This window comes from Neodiprion lecontei, chromosome 7, assembly GCF_021901455.1.
Source record: "Neodiprion lecontei isolate iyNeoLeco1 chromosome 7, iyNeoLeco1.1, whole genome shotgun sequence".
NCBI classification, from domain to species: Eukaryota; Metazoa; Arthropoda; class Insecta; order Hymenoptera; family Diprionidae; genus Neodiprion; species Neodiprion lecontei.
Genome location: NC_060266.1, coordinates 9,022,548 through 9,042,964, shown reverse-complemented (window position 1 = coordinate 9,042,964; position 20,417 = coordinate 9,022,548). Strand labels below are relative to the sequence as shown.

The window sequence follows — 20,417 nt, the reverse complement described above, 5'->3', positions numbered from 1 at the left end:
TCATATGTGGTCGCGTTCCTCTATATTCAAGTGATCTAAATGCAATTTTAATTAAATTCCTGTAAATCGGTCTTTCACTACAGGTTCTAAATTTAAGTCTTCTGAACTTGAATCGTGATATTCATTCTCCTCCGGAAAGTTGTGATATTCAAAAGGTATCACTTTCTGTGGTGGAATCTCCATCTCAATATCTCTTTCCAAGGTATTAATTGCAGGAACATGGCATACGCCATCTCGTACCGAGATTGCAGCTTCACAAATGTATACGCCGTCGATGGTTTCTACGCGTGGCAAATAAGCTTCCCTACTACCATAGTTGGTTACGTCAATACCAATGGCTTGCTTTGTGCGCGCACGAATTTTAAAGAATCGTTTTTGCGGTTTTATTTCGGTATCGAAATGTTCTTCGTATCCGATAAATCGTATCGGTCTAATCGGGTCAGTAGTCGTTACCAAGGTGTTATGTGTAAAAGAGATCTCAGCTTTACACTCGCGCAAATAATCTATACCTAATATATCGTCGCAATTTAGCAAAAAGGTTGAACGTACGACGTAAAATTGACTTGGTTCGTTTTGTAAAATCAAATTTGTTATTCCCAAAGTTTTAACTTTAACGGTTGTCATTCCCGTTATCGTAGAAATTTAGATTAATTAGACTGATATCTGCGCCGGTGTCGATTACAAAAATAGCTGAGTGTCCTTTTAATTCAGGAGCTGTCATCCTGATCAGTGGCGATTCTCGATCTGATAACACTTTGGCATTCATTTCTACACTTGAGTCTCGATATTGAGGCGCCAATATTAAGCCTTTAATCACAAACAGAACGAACCAGAGCGTTTGAGTGTGAGGTCATATAATTGACTGGAGTTAAGCTCCGCCCATACCAGAAGCAACCACAGTTTATAACACTGGTTTATACCACCGTATTCGCCAAAAAATAACTTATATAAAACATATCACATATTATTCTTTAAATATCACTTTATATCATACAAGATTAGGACCGATGAATTCTCGCACACTTTCAGTTTCTTTAACAGAGTAAGTTGGAATAGAAAATTAGCTATAAGAAGATTATTTCAATGTAAGTTATTGCTGTCAAAACCAGAATTTAGTTGATTACCTTTAATAAAAAGGGCGTTCCAATTTGTATTCAAGTTCAATTTGAGCTTTATTTAAAAACAACCTCTGCATTCATTTCCACCGTTAAGGGAGGTAAAATAGGGAGTTTGAGGAAAACCTTAACCGGTGGATACTCAGGACTACAGTGAAGGGTAATACTGGATCTGATAGCTTACAGTATTTAATAGTGGATAAAACTCAGGACGACGCGTTAAATCCTAGTCCTATGAGTAAGAAATACATTCATAAGAAAAAGGATTAAATAGGAGGTAATACACTCACGCGCTGCACCTCAACACGCAGGGAAGTGTAAAATCCGGAACTGCAAGAGCCAGGGACTTTACAATTCAACAATTTTTTTAGCAACGGGTATTTGGAGTTCCTTGAATATCAAAATCCGATAACTTATCTATTGTAGCGAGGACAAAGCATAGAGATATAAGAATAAAGTACGTGAGCCATAGGAGTGCACGTAAGTGAAAACCAGCACGCGATAGAAAGAGAGAGAGAGCAACTAGCGAGTCTGGTTGTCTTTGTCTAATCACGCATGTGCTGGCGTGCCCAAAGTTTTTGAACGTTGTTGACACAAACATAACCTAGTTCGTGTTGCCTTTCCCGAAAAATAGCACTATAGGTTCCTCATTAAGAGAAACAATCGAAAGAATCAGAATGCGCAATAATGAAATGACTCTATTCAGCGGGCAACAAATAGAATATTAAGTCCACAATAAATGTGCTTTTTAGTTAAATATTGAATGTTTTTTTATATCTTCACCTTTACGTATCCTTGAAAAATTCGAGATTCATCAGTTCATTTAAATTATATTAATACTACTATTCATAGTCTTACTACTGATTATATGATTTTTTTATATATATTTTCGTATTGAGTGCGGCCGAGACTCGCCTGCTGCGCATGCGTGATAAGACAAAGACAACCAGACTCACTAGTTGCCCTGTCTCTTTCTATTGCGTGCTGGTCGTATCGGCTGACTCTATTCTTATATCTCTATGGGACAAAGACACTCACCGGTGCATCAGCTGACAGTGCGCTCTGCACTGCCATCTGGGCAAATGTTACAGTATACATTATAACAATCTTTTCATTTGGTAATGTGCGAGGGTTAAAGATTGGTTACCCTACGGTGCAGTTGCTAACCTGAATAATTAGATATTGAGAGATAATAAGAGAGAAAGATATGATTGTTGGGCGCCAGACGCATATGCGTCAGAAAATAGATAATTAGAAGAAATGATATAGATAAAGACAAGATCAGGTTCTACGACGGTTTTGCACAGCTTGCTCAGTATATACAAGATAATGGCAGAGGGGAGGGGTTGAATCCAATAGATAAAATAAGAAACAGGTGAAGCAGAAATAGTATCAAATATATTGACCAAGAAGCGATAAATATTAATAACAAGCGGATAACTGAAGAGATTTAGCTACAATTAAGATATCTGAGACAATTAGTTTACAGCCAGAGGAAAGTTAAGCGAGAGATTTAACAAATAAACAGGACGTTTTTAGAATAAATGAGAGATGTGCGTAGGCTCGCGATACTATTATTCGAGATAATAATTACGGTTTTATAATAAGTAAGCAGAACAGAGAAAGACATAAGGTACTTAAATTGAGCATTAATGAAGCAAGCTATAAAATACGAGGAGCGATTATAAGAAACATGCGAAATACAAAAATTGTAATAGTTATCACATCACCAAAATTATCAGAGATATAACAGAGGCAGGAAATTATTAATTACGAGGTGAATTCAAGGAATCAGGTCAAGTAGAGAATTATTATAAAATATAGAAACTAACAGATAGTACGTAGTCTCTAGTTTGCGATAAGTGCAACAATGAGAGAGATAATATTCGGAACGGTAAAAGATGATTTCGGGATTAAGACAAATACCCAAGAGAATTAATGCGCAGCATACGACGAACCAAAGAGACTACGAACAACTACGGTTAGCGGTATTCGCGAAGAAAATATTGAAAAAGATGTTATTCGATACGGCGCAATACTCCAAAGTCAAAAGAACGACGAGTGAGATATAAGATCGCTAACGCGGTACACTCACTACAAATAATTACTCAAAGATAATAGGTAAAGAAACAGTTATGAGTTAATCAGAAAAAGTATAACGAAATAGTAATGCTCAATAGCTAAGGTAAGAATTGATAACTTAACAGAACACGCTGCTATACAGCGATATTAGGTATTTAGGTATTCTAGAAGAGAGAGATAATAAAATAAAGCAATAGTCACTAACAATGCGTGAGTAAGAGTCAACCAGTCGCGAAGTTACTTGCAATAAGAAATAGAAAGGGATAAGATGAGGAATAGTAGAGAATAAGGTACGAGCCCAGGTGGCTCACGCAGGCCAACTGCTAGAGAGAGAGAGAGAGAGATAAAGATACGATATATTGCAAGTAATTTCGTGGCTTCACAAAATAGAAAAGGGACCTCACTTACGTGAAAAGAAGGTAGAACAGGTACAGAAGATGCGATACGAAACGAGAAACTGTACTTATAGAGATAGCGATAACTGGATGATATATCGAGTGCGCGTCTTTCTAGAGCGAAAACTGAGCGTAGAGTGTCGAGACGAGCGGTGATCCTGATTTTCGTCGTGCTGCTGTCATGTGGTTCTTCCTCAAATTTGTGTTATTCCAATTGGACCAGCAGGTTGCGTAGGTCGGGTCTACAGGTAGGTGGCGATAATCCCTCGTTGTTTGTTTCCTTCCTCTTCGCTGACAGGTATCAAGGTATCGGGACGTCAGACGGTGGTCGGAGATGTTTTCCCTTAGCTGTGCGGTATCGTTGGTGAGAGGGGAAGTCGTACCACTCATTTGATGCGATATTGTGTCACGAGCGCCGCATATTTACCCAGAATACTCGTATATCACAGATTATGTCAATTATTAATATCTTAGAAACAAGGAAGCATAGCATAAATATATTAGTTAGTCTATATAAAATATTTTATTATAACCAGTTCATGGAGTAACCGAGCGCAACGGCGTAGTTGGACGGCCAGCAACGTCAGCGTCTTCGCGCCCGCCAGATCCCGGGTGTAATCAACACCGGGATGAGGCGAGCGCGAAATCACGCGCTCCGAGGATGACGGTCGCGAGGCGAGCCTGTATAGTCGAAGCTTCTTCATAGGCGAAGTTGCCTCGTAGTTTTGAATTGAACCCTTTTTATTTGGGTGAAGGATAGAGGTTGAGGTTTTCTTGAATAAAAAAACTCTCGCGTTTGAGCCATCGAATTATGAATGTTTATTGGCTCTTGTGGGAAAAGCCTTGCGGCATAAAAACCCACGAAGTATGAACGTGTATTTGTAAACGTATAAAAGTATGTGTCGATTGTGTATATGAATGTGTATATGCCGATTACAGCCCGTTTGGCTCATGCCACCGCGATCTCGAGTGCGTTTCGTATTGCCATTTTTGTTTCATTCGATTCGATCGAATTTCGTATGATTTGCGTTTGCCTTACTCCGAGGAGCGAACGTGTATGAGAGTATGATTGGTGTTGGTAGTACACCAAGAGCGCTCGGGCTCGTTGTATGATGGAAGGGTGCAAGACCCTTGGTATGCGTGTATGGGCACTCGGTCCCGTGTAGAATGAGAGACACTCGGGCCGTACTCATCTACCTTACTCCGAGGAGCGAACGATACGAGAGGATATTTGGGCCTCTCGTCTTTTGGTTGTGTTACGAGAGAACGCACGGCGTCGCTCACGATCGTCACTAGACGGACGACTTAACTCGACTGTTTTAAAAAAATGCGTGATGCGCGCTCGCCTCCTCATCTACGCGAGATTTGGCATCCCTGCGGAGACGAATCGTTCGAGCGCGGCTCGCACTCGAGATTGCAATGACACGGGCACAAAACGACGCTCAGGCACTGAACACCCTCCCCCCGTTGGGAGTGCTAACGAACAAAATTATGCAAATAGTAGTACATGTCATTAACCTTATTATAACTGATCCTTTTACAGCGATTACCTTAAGTCTAAAGTTGATATTTTATGCATAGAGTAAATAATTAATTGGAATATGACCTTGAAGAAATATCCTTGGCTTACATCTACATAGTATATTGACTGAATATTGCGTAAGTATGAATCGAAAACTCCAATTTTGAAAAATTAGAAAGAATCAATTGTAAATTTCAACTGAGAAGAGTTCGAAAATTATCGTTTTCGTTGAATTCTCCCGATAATCTCAAGCGCTTATGGGCAAAGCGCAAATCGATCTCGTGTTGCGTTTGTAGAGTCCTCGAGTCGTTTTTACGGTGACCACCCTGACTACGCCATCGTCTCCAGGATGTAGTTCCACCACTCGACCCAGTCGCCACTGCATACATGGTTGGTTCTTGTCAATCAATAGGACTACCGTGTCCAGCGCGATATTTTTGGTCGGATTTATCCATTTCTGTCTCTTTTGTAACTCGCTCAAATATTCGAGTTGCCACCGGCGCCAGAATTCTTGTCGTGTCTTAGTGATTAGTTGCCACGAGGATATTCGGTTGTCTGGAACAAGCGAAAGATCATTTTCCGGCAGCATTGTGAGCGGTCTTCCAACAAGAAAGTGCGCGGGGGTTAAAGCAATTGGATCGTTTGGATCTGTGGAAATAGGGCACAATGGGCGCGAATTGAGAATGCCCTCAATCTCGATTGCTAGAGTAGTCAATTCTTCGTACGTAAACAAAAAATCGCACATGACGCGTTTAAGATGGTGTTTACACGACTTTACAGCCGCCTCCCATATACCCCCGAAATGAGGTGAGAGGGGCGGATTGAAATGCCACTCAATTTTTCTGGTCGACGTAAATTCGTACAGTTGAGAACGGAAGTCTTCGGACTCTCTGACAGCGTAAAATTCACGAAGTTGACTGTTCGCGCCGACGAAATTCGTCCCATTGTCCGAATAGATATGGCCCGGAATGCCCCGACGACTGACGAATCGTCGTAAAGCCGCTATGAACGCGTCTGTTGACAGATCGCTTGCGATCTCGATATGAATAGCTTTAGTCGACATGCAAATAAATACGCAGCCGTAGACTTTAATGCTGCTCCGATTCCGATGTTTCTTTTCTTTTGCGAGTATCGGACCGAAATAATCTACTCCCGTGTGGTAGAACGGCGGTGCATTGTCTACTCTAGATTTTGGCAAATCGGCCATCTTGTACGTCTCTGGTTTAGCCCGAAACCGGATGCATCGCACGCAACGTCGCACGACTTTACGTATTTGATTTCTGCCGTCTAGTATCCAGAATCTTTGCCGGATACTATATAATGTCGATTGGATCCCAGTGTGAAAGAATTTTTCGTGCGTGTGACGAATCAAAAGGTCGGTTACGTGATGTCGCGACGGAAGAAGGATCGGATTTCTTTGATCGAGCGAGATATCGGCCTTATTTATACGACCACCGACGCGAATCAAGCCTCTCTCGTCGACTCGCGGATTCAGAGATCCGAGTTTTGCGCATTTCACCCTTTCTTCGGATAAAAGACGATCGATTTCGTCTTGAAAGTGCGCTTGTTGGATTAATCGAATAACGCGATACTCTGCCTCCTCAATTTCCTTGATTGTTAAAGCGCCCTTGACATTATTGTTGGGTGAGAAACGTAAGCAGTACGCGACGACACGAATCAATCGTGTGTATGACGAGAAATTTTTGAAAATTTCTTCCGATTGCGATTGCGAGAACATGCACAATGATTTTTTAATCCCCGGTAAATCCTTCTGAGGCGTTACCGCGACTTGCGGCCAAACGGATTCGGGCTGAGTTAGCCACGCAGGCCCCCGAAGCCACGAGTCGTTATTTAAAAATTCCCGTGGAAATTGACCTCGCGATAACGCGTCTGCCGGATTCTGATCAGTCCGGATGTGCCGCCACTCCGCGTCTTTACTGACTTCCTGTATCTCTGCGACGCGATGTGCCTCAAACACCTTTAGGACGCTCGGATGTTTGTTTAGCCATTGTAAAACTATTGTCGAGTCTGACCAGAAAATTGTCTTGTCCACGCGAAAGCTCGTTACCTCGAGGACTTCGCGATATAAGCGAGCAAGTGTCAAAGCGCCGCAGAGTTCGAGTCGAGGGATGGTTTGATCTTTTAGCGGAGCCACCCGTCCCTTTGAACAGAAAAGTCTTACGCGAATTTCGCCGTCCTGCTCGCAAGAGCGCACGTATATACAAGCTCCGTAACCCGTCTGACTCGCGTCGCAAAATCCGTGAATCTGGATATCGATTGGGTTATTTGTCGAAACGTATCGGTCAATCTTTAAATTGTTGATTAATGACAGTTGTTCCGCGAACGATCGCCATGCGGAATCTAACGCGCTGGGTACGGACTCGTCCCATGTAGTTTTTGCTTTCCAGCATCGTTGCATAATCACTTTCGAGGTGAGAATCACCGGACCGAGTAAACCGAGGGGGTCGAAAATTTTCGCGATTTCTGATAAGATATATCGTTTTGTGACCTTCTCGGAGGGCTCGATACGTTTCACCGTATAAAGGAAGTCGTCATTCCGCGCGTTCCATGATATACCGAGTGTTTTGTGCACAGGATTTTCGTCTGTCAGAAAATCGATATCTGCGGTTTTTTTGCTCAAATTATTTAGGGCCTGCGGGTGATTTGACGCCCATTGTCGAATGTCGAATCCGCCACGCTTCAATATTTCGATCACTTCGTCCCGAATTTGTACGATTTCCTCAAAGGTGTTTGCCCCTGATAACAAATCGTCGACGTATAAGTCGCGCGTTAAAACCTCGGCCCCCTTAGGATAATCCGCGCTCTCATCGCTTGCAAGTTTTTGTACGGTTCGTATCGCAAGAAACGGAGCCGACGACACGCCGAACGTTACGGTGTTTAGTTCGAATACGCGAATTCTTTCCTGTTGGAGCCAGAAAACTCGTTGGTACCGACGATCGCTGGGGGCGATCCAAATTTGTCGGTACATTTTCGCGATGTCCGCGGTAATCACAAATTTATAACTGCGAAATCGTAAAAGATGCTCGATTAGTTTCAATTGAATAGTCGGGCCGACCATCAGCGTATCGTTAAGCGACACTCCCATGCTTGTTTTGGCGGACGCATCGAAGACAACTCGGGTCTTCGTCGTAGCGCTTGTCGCCTTTATGACCGCGTGGTGTGGGAGATAATAACCGGGTAGCGATTCGTCGACAACGAGTGACATATGGCCTAGTTCTATGTACTCATTCATAACGCGATGATATTCCGCTTTAAGGACCGGGTCCGCGTTAAGCCTTTTTTGCAAGCCAGCAAATCGTCGCAAAGCCATAGATCGCGAATCACCGAGGTCTCGATCGGCGCTGCGGAACGGCAGACGAACGACGTACCGTCCCGACGGTTCGCGAGTGACGTTTCGAATGAAATGAGTTTCGCAGCTTGTATTTTCTGATAATTTTCTTTGACCAGCGTTTGCATCATCGAGCAGCCAGAATTTTTCGATTGTTTCCTTTAATTCGGTTAGTTGGCACGACGTTCGTTTCCCGACCGTCGTGTTTGATTTTCCGTCGGCAACGGCCCAGCCGAGCTGAGTTTTCTGTAAGACGAGATCGCAGCCGTCGCGGGACAAATCACATTGTCCGATCGATAATAATGACAACGTTGTCCCTGACCCGATGAGGATGTCGATCCTTCCAGGCAAATGGAATTGCGGATCGGCCAATTTTACATTCCGCGGTAAGTCGATTGATTCGCGAGGAAAGATTTCGTTCGGTACGTTATCAGCTATTTTCGGTATGACCAGAAACGTGAGAGTTTTGTTGAAATTATCGTGTATCGAATAAAATGTACATTCGACCGCGCCTTTAGAAATTGTATTTGCGTCGTCGATCATTCCTACCGCGATCGTGCACGCGCGTATCGGTAGTTTCAATTCTCTCACAAGATCCTCCGTGATAAAATGCGCTGTCGCACAAGTGTCTAACAAAGCGCGACGTTTTAGGTATTGACCGCGTGAGTCTTTGACGCGTATTTGAGCGCTCAGCATTAACTGCGACTGTAACGCCCTTGACGTGAAGCTGTATGTAATCATTTTGCTACATGTTAAATTTACCTTTGTTGTCGACTTAGGTGTATCCGATGGTATCGTTTCTTGGGTCGCATGGGTGGATGCAGCAGGAGATTCGTTGTGCAAAAGAGTGTGGTGAAACCTGGAGCAGTTTTTGCAATGCGTCGAAGTGCATTTGCCGTGGTGCGAGCGCAGGCAATTTTTGCAGAGCGATGAACTCTTGACGAAATTCCACCGTTGATGAACCGTCATTTTTTGAAATTCGCGACACTGGTATATGGGATGACTCTCCCGTTTGCACACTACGCACTTTGCTGACGTGCCTATCGCTAACGTACGCGCGCCATTTTCTCCGCGTCGTGTCTTGATTCCGCTTTGATCTTTATAATTCGGAAGCGGTCGTTTGTAATTGGTCTCTGTTTTGGAACGCGATACATCTTGTTCGAGCGAATATAAACGAAACGCGGTCTCGGAGACGAATTTGTAAATTTGCTCGAGCGTTGGCGAGGTGTCGAGATTGAGCGTCTCTTCCCACTTCACCCGAATATTGTTGGGTAACGCGCGCTCGATTATCCGGACTAATAAGTGTTCATCTGGTATCACGTCCAATGACGCGAGCATGTTCACGTGTTGGCGCATGTCGTCGACGAGTCGCGCTAAATCTTTATGTGTCGCCTTTTTTACCGCGGGCAACTCGAGGATCGCGTCGAGATGTTTTACTATCAAAATTCGAGTCTTGTCATACGAATCTAGAAGTAACTTCCATGCCGTCCCGTAATTTTCTTCGCTCACGTTGTAAATGAGAATTTTATTTAACGCGTCACCCTCTAGGCAATTTTTTAGATACAAGAATTTTTGTAATTTCGTTATGTCTTCGCGAGAGTCGATCATTGTCAAAAATGTATTTTTAAACGATAGCCACTTTTCGATGTTGCCGTCGAACCTTGGGAGGTCGGCGACCGGCAATTTAAGTCGACGCGTGCCGTCGATCGGCAGCGACGTCACGTTTGCTACACCGGGATGTTGTGGTGCTGTCGATGATAAATCTGTCTCGATTTTAGTTATGATCGCGTAGAATCGATCTTGCAACTCGTCGAAGTCATCGACGTTGTCACCGTCTCCGTCGGTTAATAATGCGAGTTCATCGTGTAATTCCTCGTATGTTCGAAATTGTTCTTTTACACGATCCGCCCGCATTTTTATGTTCGCGGGTTCAAAATCCGCGTCCTCCGTGAGTCGCTTAAGTTTGGTAATGTTCGCCTTTAAAGTCGCACGCTTTTGATTAATAAACTTTACGCGGGCAGCCATTTTACTGAGCTTGTGCGTACAAATATTTGAGATCTTCGAGAAAAAACAGGATACGACGTCTATGCGTTCGATGTCGAAGCTGGACTGATTTTCAAGGGTCGGCTCTAAGCCTCTCCCCGTGCAGCGCGTATCTTTTCGAAAACGCGCGCGAACTCGTCCGTCTTTCACCGTATAAGATCAAGAGAGCGAGCGCGGCCCGCGTCAAGTGTAAACAAACCTCCCCGTGCGACGGTTATCTTTCAACGCCTAGATATCGAGACTCTCATAACAGAAAACGAGACCTATGTTTTATACACGTGATCGTCGGATATATGCATGCTACGTTCTTCACACAAAGCGTGCGTTGGACCGAAATGTGTTTTCGACTACGTCGAACGTTATGAACTATAGAAAGACGTATAACGCCAGAGAAAGTGTATAATACGATATTAAGAATCTTGTACCGTTTGTGTACTTATCTTTTTGTAGATGATGATCGTTTTCCATCGATGGCGAACTGGGGGGTGACGAGTTTGGAGACGATGGCTGGCTAGTCGAAGAGTGGCACGATTTATTGAATACGATGCACGTTTGCACCTTTTTCTTCTTGTCCTCTATGCGGGCGTGTGTTCGTATCCCGATTCTGACACCAAATTTGTATAGTCGAAGCTTCTTCATAGGCGAAGTTGCCTCGTAGTTTTGAATTGAACCCTTTTTATTTGGGTGAAGGATAGAGGTTGAGGTTTTCTTGAATAAAAAAACTCTCGCGTTTGAGCCATCGAATTATGAATGTTTATTGGCTCTTGTGGGAAAAGCCTTGCGGCATAAAAACCCACGAAGTATGAACGTGTATTTGTAAACGTATAAAAGTATGTGTCGATTGTGTATATGAATGTGTATATGCCGATTACAGCCCGTTTGGCTCGTGCCACCGCGATCTCGAGTGCGTTTCGTATTGCCATTTTTGTTTCATTCGATTCGATCGAATTTCGTATGATTTGCGTTTGCCTTACTCCGAGGAGCGAACGTGTATGAGAGTATGATTGGTGTTGGTAGTACACCAAGAGCGCTCGGGCTCGTTGTATGATGGAAGGGTGCAAGACCCTTGGTATGCGTGTATGGGCACTCGGTCCCGTGTAGAATGAGAGACACTCGGACCGTACTCATCTACCTTACTCCGAGGGGCGAACGATACGAGAGGATATTTGGGCCTCTCGTCTTTTGGTTGTGTTACGAGAGAACGCACGGCGTCGCTCACGATCGTCACTAGACGGACGACTTAACTCGACTGTTTTAAAAAAATGCGTGATGCGCGCTCGCCTCCTCATCTACGCGAGATTTGGCATCCCTGCGGAGACGAATCGTTCGAGCGCGGCTCGCACTCGAGATTGCAATGACACGGGCACAAAACGACGCTCAGGCACTGAACAGAGCCTTTGTTCCGGAATTGTGTATTTAGCGAAAACCTCGAATTGTAAATTCAGCGAAAAGCCTCGCTCGCTGCCCGACGTTCCAAGGGGTGTCGGACGAGCGAGCGAAGTCAGTCCCCATTAGAGACAGCTAAGAACGACATCTACGGAACCCGGGCTCCTTCAGAGCTGCTGCGTGAAGAGTATCAGACTTGGAATCACCGACGATTAGAGCGGGAACCCCTCTGATTCTACAAGCGGTATTCCGAAGCATCTCGCGTCGCGGCGTCAGTCTCCGAAGTTAGTAATAAGTGTAAAACGTTAAGCCACGAACTCCATAGAGAAGTGTAGTGATAAGCGTATGTGAGTGTTGCTATAGAGTATAATTGTGTGAGAGTGTGAGCCATTCGGACTGTAACCAACGAAAAATGAGTAATTGAATGAGTGGAACCAACTAGATTTAGAACAAATTGTAAGCTCCCTTGTTTCAAGAATTCTCTGCTTTTGGTTCACTTGACTTATTAAACATTTCTAATTTGGCTTTTCCATCATGAACTTTGGTACGATAAATTGAAATCCTCCAATCCTATTCCCGGGGAACGCCCTGTAGAGGACGTTCACCTCCTAACCCACATAGAAAATAAATATAAACCTCTGCGAGTACTTACAGGGTTGAAGTCGTCGCGTGCGAGACCGCTCCGCACGTGACAATTGAAGTGTGCGAGAATATTGCATTACCGATACTTCGGACTTGCGACCGATTGTACTTCACTCTTTGCTTTACTGGTACTCCTCGTTGTGGCTATTTCGTTGGTGCTGCATCGCGGCACTCGCTCATCGGAGCCCTCATGCCGGAACGATCTGATGGTGATGGCCCTCAACCCGGATCCCCACACTGTATCCACCAGATCTACGTGGACCGCATAGTCGAGCGCAACCCACGCCACAGCCCTTCGATAAGACGGTTCATTAAGAGACAACCGTCCTTTTTTTATAGACAACGAGTTAGTAGGTGTCATGGTCGGTTCAGCTCCAGACTGATAAGTATCGTCGACAGAAGGCGTTATTGTGTTTTTGACGCACAGCCCTGTACGCCGTCTGTCGATGCATCCGAGCGGTAGAAGCGTTGATTCGTGGTTCGGCTTCTGGCCAATAAGTCTTAAATAGTTGGAGGTACTGTTTGTGCATCACGCACGACCCTGTTCACAACTTAGGTAGGCATCCATCGGGAGTGGATTCAGCGGTATTCGTTAGTCTGTAGTCGGTGGTGATGGGTGTTAAGCTGGTACGTGACCCCTGTCAGGCAGTGTCCTGGTATCTCGAAGCGGAAGTTTCGTAGTCGGTTCTCGTGAAGCGTTACAAAATTAGAAAATATAATAGAAATAGCTTAAGAAAGAGAATTTCACTTAAAGATAACTAGTCGTTCTTTTTGGAGTATTGGCCTCAGACTTGCTTTCGGTATTTTTAGCGACATTCTGTACATGGGGAAGTGCGATAATTAACACATGTGACGGGCTATGAAATAACACGCCACAACATATAGTATTTGATTTGACTTAATATATTGTAGTATCATGCTGACTTGGTTATAATACGTATTCTCATGTATTACGTTAGGTTTTCTATCTATACCATCGAAGATTTGCAATTAGTATTAGACCCTGGATCGCCAAGGTTTAAAAATCAATTCAATTCAACAAACCCCAAACCCGCGGGGAAGAGCCGAACGGGTGAGCCCTGTCCCGTCGGGAAAGACCCGAACATCACCGAAGCCCCCCCGACGCTCGGCAGAGCCGAGCGCCAGATTCAGTACGAGCACGGCCGTAGCAGCAGCCACACCGGCGTAGACGAAACTCAAGAGCGAAAGCGAGAGAGAGAGAGAGAAAGAAAGAGAGAGAGTCACCGACACACACGCACACACACCGAACACCCAGCTACCCTCCACCGCACCTCAAGACCTCCACACACACACGTCAACGTAGCCAGGTTAGCCTGCCTTCTATCGCCGATCTGCTCCTCCCCTCGCAATACCAACCCTGTCTACCACACACTCCCCGTCACTCTACACCACCCTCCCCTCGCCATATCAACCCTTCCGACCCCACATTCCCCGTCACCTCCCACTCTCCTTCCCCCCCCCCCCTGCGCGCGTATCTGTAAGTTAGTATTAAGCAACGCTAAGGGCTGAGGCGTGATCAGCCACCGCTTACGTCTACAACCCTTTTGTAAATCTTAATTTAAGTCGAGCCCTGGTGCAAAAGAAAAAAAAAATACACACACTAAGTTTTACCGATCATATCCGCCCCGTCTCTAATTGTCTTCCCCACCCATATTATTCGTGCGGACTCAAAATCCGTCACAAATAAAACCGCTAAGTTAAAAAAAAAAAGCCTTGGTTTATTTTGACGGTGACAAAAAAAGTTCTCTACGTATAGGCAGAAATGATTTCTACTACAGAATTTTATTTTGCATATCCCTATTGCACAACTATCACGAAAATCATACAAATACGATACAACTTATGGAATGATTATGTGTTCCAATAACTTTGGGAACTAATCTAACCGTTTTCTTGTCAGCGTGAAAAGCATTTTCACGTAAAACGCCATTTTTGCTGTCTGTTTATCTCATCTGAAATAATATTGTAAGAATATATCTTTTAATTACAATATGAGGTTATTGATTAATAGTCAACACTCAATATATATGTATTCAACAGCTGATCTCTTGAATAGATTGAACAAACTGAATGATGAATTGGATGGAATCCAACATGCCCTTGATGCGTATCTAGAAACAAAACGACATGTATTCCCGAGGTTCTATTTCATATCAAATGATGATCTCCTTGAAATTCTGGCAAACTCAAAAAAGCCTGAACTAATTCAACCGCATGTCAAGAAGTTGTTTGAAAATATTAAATCTCTGAAAATTTCCAAGGTAAACACAATTTATTGTGACGGTTAAGTCTGAATTTTATAACGATTGTAGAGACATCATTCAACTCCACAGCAACATTTGACAAATAAACAAGTTGTTGAAGGCATGACTTCATCCGAAGGCGAATATGTTGAGTTTTTGTTTACTACGACACTAGAGGGACCAGTGGAAGTATGGTTGTGCGAAGTTGGTAAGAAAAAATGTATACAATTTGAGTTGATTTTAAGCATTCGTAGTCTCTGATTATCTATTAACTCTCAGTGGAGACCATTTTTCTTTACAATCCAGTGTTCACAAAAAATTGAGTTACTTAATGACAAGTAGAGCATTATTGCTGGAGTATCATAATTGAATTACTAAAGTTTTTACAATTTCTATTTAGATATTTGTTAAGAAAAACACAGCTTTTTACAGGAAAATCTGAAATATTCTCAACTCCTCTTTCAATGTAATAGCGGTTTGTACAAATATATAACTCACAAATATCCACAATATTGTGAGAGAAGGACACTTTTATTCGAAGCTAAAGAAAATGATATAAGTATCATAATGAGGAGAGTTCTGAACACAAATTCCTGCATTACTGATACCACTCCGGATGCAAAACTTTCTATAGTGGCGAGGGGGTGAAAGAAGTTATACCCACCGTGGCTGGATTTATCGATCAGCGGAAAAAATTATTCGCTTTGCGTTTTACGTTACCATCGTTCTTGGTAAAATTATCTACATGCACGTTACTTTATCACCTTCATCAGTGAAAAATCCTGAGTTCGACCTTTACCATAGTGTTACACGTTACCATAATCAGTGGCTAAAATTTGTATCGCTCCTTACCAGCATCAATAAAAAATCTCGTGATCTACTTTTACCATAGTATCGACACATATCTAGCAAGTTCAAAGTGCAGCCGGAAAAACCTTGCAAAGTTCGGCAAGAGTCAGCTTCTAGAAGGTTCTTCCATCGGGAGTAAGCATCGTTAAAGTGCTTCTATCCTCGGATGACCAGTGAGGGGAGTGAGACGTTGGAGGACTTGCAATGATGAATTTTCAGAATTTATGAATATAAACAGTTCTTGGAATCGTTGGACAAGTTGGGACACAACTTCAAAAGGCCCGCTTCGATTGGGAAAACGTTTAAGATTCTGGATCTGCACCTGCATCGATGATGAATTTGCAGAAAACAAACAGATCGTCCTACAAGTTGCAGCGTGCAGTGTAGCGTTTCGCGTCCATCGACAAAATGTTGAAGGTTCGGAATCCGCACCTGCAGCAGAATTAAGGAAAACAAGCAGATCGTTTGACAAGTATCGACATGACGTTTAGTGGCCCGCGTCGATCAGTAAGCCATTGAATTCCGTAAGGTTCTGTCTTTCATCTGAAGAAATAGGTTTTAAAAATAATGGTTGATATTGAGGGAAAAAGATTGTATTCAAAAACTTGAGATCACGGCTTACGTAGATTCACAATGTTGGTATGAAAGTGATTACATATAAGTTTTATTCGACAGTATTATAACCAGGCTCCAGACTGTGAACAACTGTTTGACGAGATATCGGTCGGCTTTTATGCTTCACTCAGAAATTCCACAAAAAGAACGCATTTTCAGCAGCACAGTTCGGGCGTAATAATCAGTGATAATGATCACATTACAGTTTAGTTTTGAACATCTTGTTCAACTTTTCAACGACTTCAACTTTTGCTTGTAAAATGTAGTGATGGTGATAAAGCTAAAAATAATCGATGCAACGATCAATTGAGTCTGAAACAATAATCGTACATGAGCCAAATGAATCAGTAAAAATAAATCGAACAATCGATCATTTCTTACTTTTTTTGAACAGTACATTTCAAACCAAAATTTCATAAATTTCAAATATGTGTGTAGGCTCGATAGCGATAAAGTTTTTTGATAATTTATAGATTTATCCAAAATGTTCTTCAATTTTAGGTGAAAATATTCATACATTTTTCGGGTGTAGTTCCGAAAACCGCAAACCGAATTTCGCCGTGAAATTTGACAAACACATTCGATTTGACCATCTTTGGGGGAAGTTGAAAGGATTTTTGACAACTCACAATTTTATCGAGATTTTGAATTTTTTGAGTACGCTGTTTAGCACACTGATATATTTATAGGTATATCTCTTGCTACGTACAGCCCAAAAGTTGGAATAAATTCGGCCCCCGTATGATAGTGTAAGAGTCAGACAGTGAAGATAGTACGGTGACAAGCCAGACGCGGCGTTCGGGATGACGATGATGTGGTGGACGGGATTTGCGGTAACGCGGGAAGGGATTTGACGATAAGATGCTGTACGAATAACAGAGTGTCTGGGAGTCATGGTTTGTCTTTCTCTTTGCCTGGTCATATAACATGAAGTGAAAAATACATCTACGAAAACGAACATTACGAAACAGACTTCGACGACGACAGAAAGAACAAAAGTTGGATGGACGTAAAGAATCAAAGGTGGCCGGAGTCTTGAGAAAGTAGAATAGACTCGCAATAGCACGCAATGGAATGGGAAGATAACCAAGACATTTTTACTCGAATATTTTGTGTGTGGGGAGTGTATTTTAAATCTTGCGAATAAATGGACGAATCAATGAATAATTTTTTAATGATTTCTATTTACCATTTTATTTATACACCTTTAATTTATTTATTCGTTATTTTAATCTTGAGAGTGAATGGATGGATGAATGAGTGTTTTTTTTTTTTAATAATTTATTTTACACCCCCAATTTATTTATTTATTTGGTATGAGAACGAAAGTGTCTCATGGTTGAACGTCCTCATGATTCGTATTCAGATTGACGATTTGCTATTGGAAACATAAAAGTCGATAGTTCATCCAACGTAGCTAAAATTGTAATGAAATTAAAAAAAAAACAAATCGTCACATTAAAGAAAATAGTCACAACAGGGACACAACTGAAGCTATAATGTGCCATATATCCCGTACGAAAAACATGAAATTTAACTGTCGCAGCCCACTTTATATTATGTATTGTGACATGGATTTTTCCGTACCTCGATCACTCGGAGAAATGACCGAGAACTTACCACATATACAATAATTTGGCGTCCTCGATGTAACCTGGGTTAAGAAAACAATATCGCGAAATATTGTTGGGCGCCTGGCGTGATAAACACGCCTCGAAACCGTCAATGCGTTATGTCTCGCAAATATGCTCGGTAGCTCAGTATCGCGGAGGGGGGAGGGGTAATTTTTGGGTACAGAGAGTGCGAGATACTCAACATCAATACGTTATTTTCCTGAGCTAATAGAAAATTAAAATGATATATTTCCAGACAGCGATAATACAAAACAAATGAAAGAATAATTTAAAATTCGCTCTTCGCGATTCAACATCAAATACTTAGATCTAACAAAACAGAAAAAAAAAAACAACAAAAAAAATAAATAAATCTAGACGACCTCTAAGCCTACATGTGCTAGTCGCTGCCTTAACCACAAACAATAACTCAAAACCAAAACAGAATTTGACCCAGCGCGCTAAGCGCGATCGTCCTCTACTACATACAGCGCTAATCGCCACTTGACAATAAACCATTAGACGAAAAAATTCAAAAAAATCAGACCAAAATCGTAATCGACGTGCTAGCCGCTATCGTCCTCCACGAAATAAAGCGTTAATCGCCAATCCGCAATGCTAACTCACAAAGGCCATAACTAGAACCAACCCTCATTTACGCGCTACTCGCATCTCTAGTTTTGATTCGTAATAATCCGGTCTCCACGGTAATCGTATGATTTTTATCGCAACGCATCCAAACTCCTCGTTTCCCATAATGACCTAACGTGATCCGCGAATTCGAACGCTCCCCTTTTCAACGATTTGCGACCTACACGAGAGGTGACATTTTACCTAATTTGACTCGACGTGACCCCGTGCAACGGAATTTGGTTACACTCAATTTGAAACAATAGTGCCTCGACTCCTACCCGTGACTCTACTCGACCTTCTCGGTCATTCAAAATTGGCTCTACTTTATTGCGCGCAACTCAGGCTACGGTCACCAAGCAAAGGTGTCGGCCAAGGAATTTCGAGTACTTTCGATAACGTCAATCCTCGATGGCTATCCGTTTCTCAGCAAGCCGTTATTTAATGACTCTCAAAATTCTTTCGCGAGAATATTAACAGCGCTTACCGCTCCACATCCAATTCATGAACTCGCCAACCCCCTCATGAGTCCTTGGTGTTGCCATGATGATTCTCGCTAACTCTCAATCAGACGAACTCGCTACGGTTATTCACCCTGCAACTATATCTCCCGATCGCCAGAACTAGAGTGCCAAGGCATTGCCGATCGGCCGCAACGCCGATCTCGCTACGCTATTCCCTTCGTGACGTCATACCCCCAAGAAGTGGTGCTCCCTCGTCGCTGGACGGTCTCTCGCGGTTGCCTTGATCCGGTGTAGGCGGGGTGAGTGGGGGAAGCTGCGGCGCGCCGGCCGCCAGCGGGAATCGCGTCCGCCTTGGATTCCAGCGCTGCAGGGATCTGCGTTGGCTCCCCCTCCGCAGCCTCAACATCCTTCCCGCGAGATCGTCGCTATTCCGCCTCGCCGAAATATCCTCGACATCGAAGTTTGCCGCTGGCTGGTGGCCGATGTACCCAAAAATAAAAAACTAAATCCTGCAACATCTCGATCATGATTCGGTACTGTGTCCCCCTCGGAAGCTCGGATGCGTGACTCCAGTTCTGGCGCTCTCCTATCATTACTTCGCGACCCGATCTCTGAAACCCCTAACCATGGGTTCCGCCCAGTGTTCAGAGAGCATCTTTTAGCGGGCATACATAAAAGGAAATACCACGTTACAGTATATAAATAGCGCATGAGAGCGCGGCAAGAGATATATAAATATGTCAGAGCGTACTAGAAAACGTATTCAAAAAATGCAATAGCTTGATAAGTATTGTGAGTTCCCAAAAATCCTTTTAAGGGCACTCTTAGATAGTCAAATGGAATGTGTGTACCAAATTTCATGGCAAAATTCGGTTTCTGGCTTTCGGAAGCTTATCCTATCTTTCACTTGTTATAATTATCAAATACGTACTTACAAAGTGAGGCTTAGACATTCGTCTCACTGATTCGATTCGAACTTACGGTACCTAAATAATATTTATGCCAAGGTAATAAGCCAGTAATGTGCGCTTTTCAGTCGTATTAGAGTAAATCAGTTTAGAAAAAGTGACAACAACTACATGCGTAAAACGGTAACGAGATAATAAGCAGAGTCGTAGCACAGCGGCCAGAATAATAATTTTTTAATGCCCATCTGATAAAATAAACCTCATACATTTTTGGGACTTACATTTCAGCGAATGTTCAAATGCTTTTCTATTTATTATCACAATTATGTCGACATCTCAGCACTCACAACTTTTAAACTGGAGGCATTATTATTCCAGAAGATGAAGCTGTACTCGGTGTAATTTCCGAGCGGCAATGTTTATGCATTCTAGATGAAAATCGATGTGAATGATGTTCAATGATTTATCATCACTAGGGTCACCGCGCACGCAAGCGCGCGCTTTTCTTTAACTGTCTTATAACTTTTTGAATAACAATAT

General features: G+C 42.9%; 1 protein-coding gene across 1 annotated transcript in view; it reads left to right on the top strand.

Moving 5' to 3' along the window:
• The window catches only part of LOC107227614 (dynein axonemal heavy chain 2), a 732,784-nt gene that overhangs the window by 184,527 nt on the left and 527,840 nt on the right, over nt 1-20,417 (top strand). The window contains exons 9-10 of the mRNA XM_046746102.1: nt 14,596-14,816; nt 14,889-15,006. Coding sequence (XP_046602058.1) covers nt 14,596-14,816; nt 14,889-15,006 — 339 coding nt within the window. The remainder of the gene's footprint in view (nt 1-14,595; nt 14,817-14,888; nt 15,007-20,417) is intronic.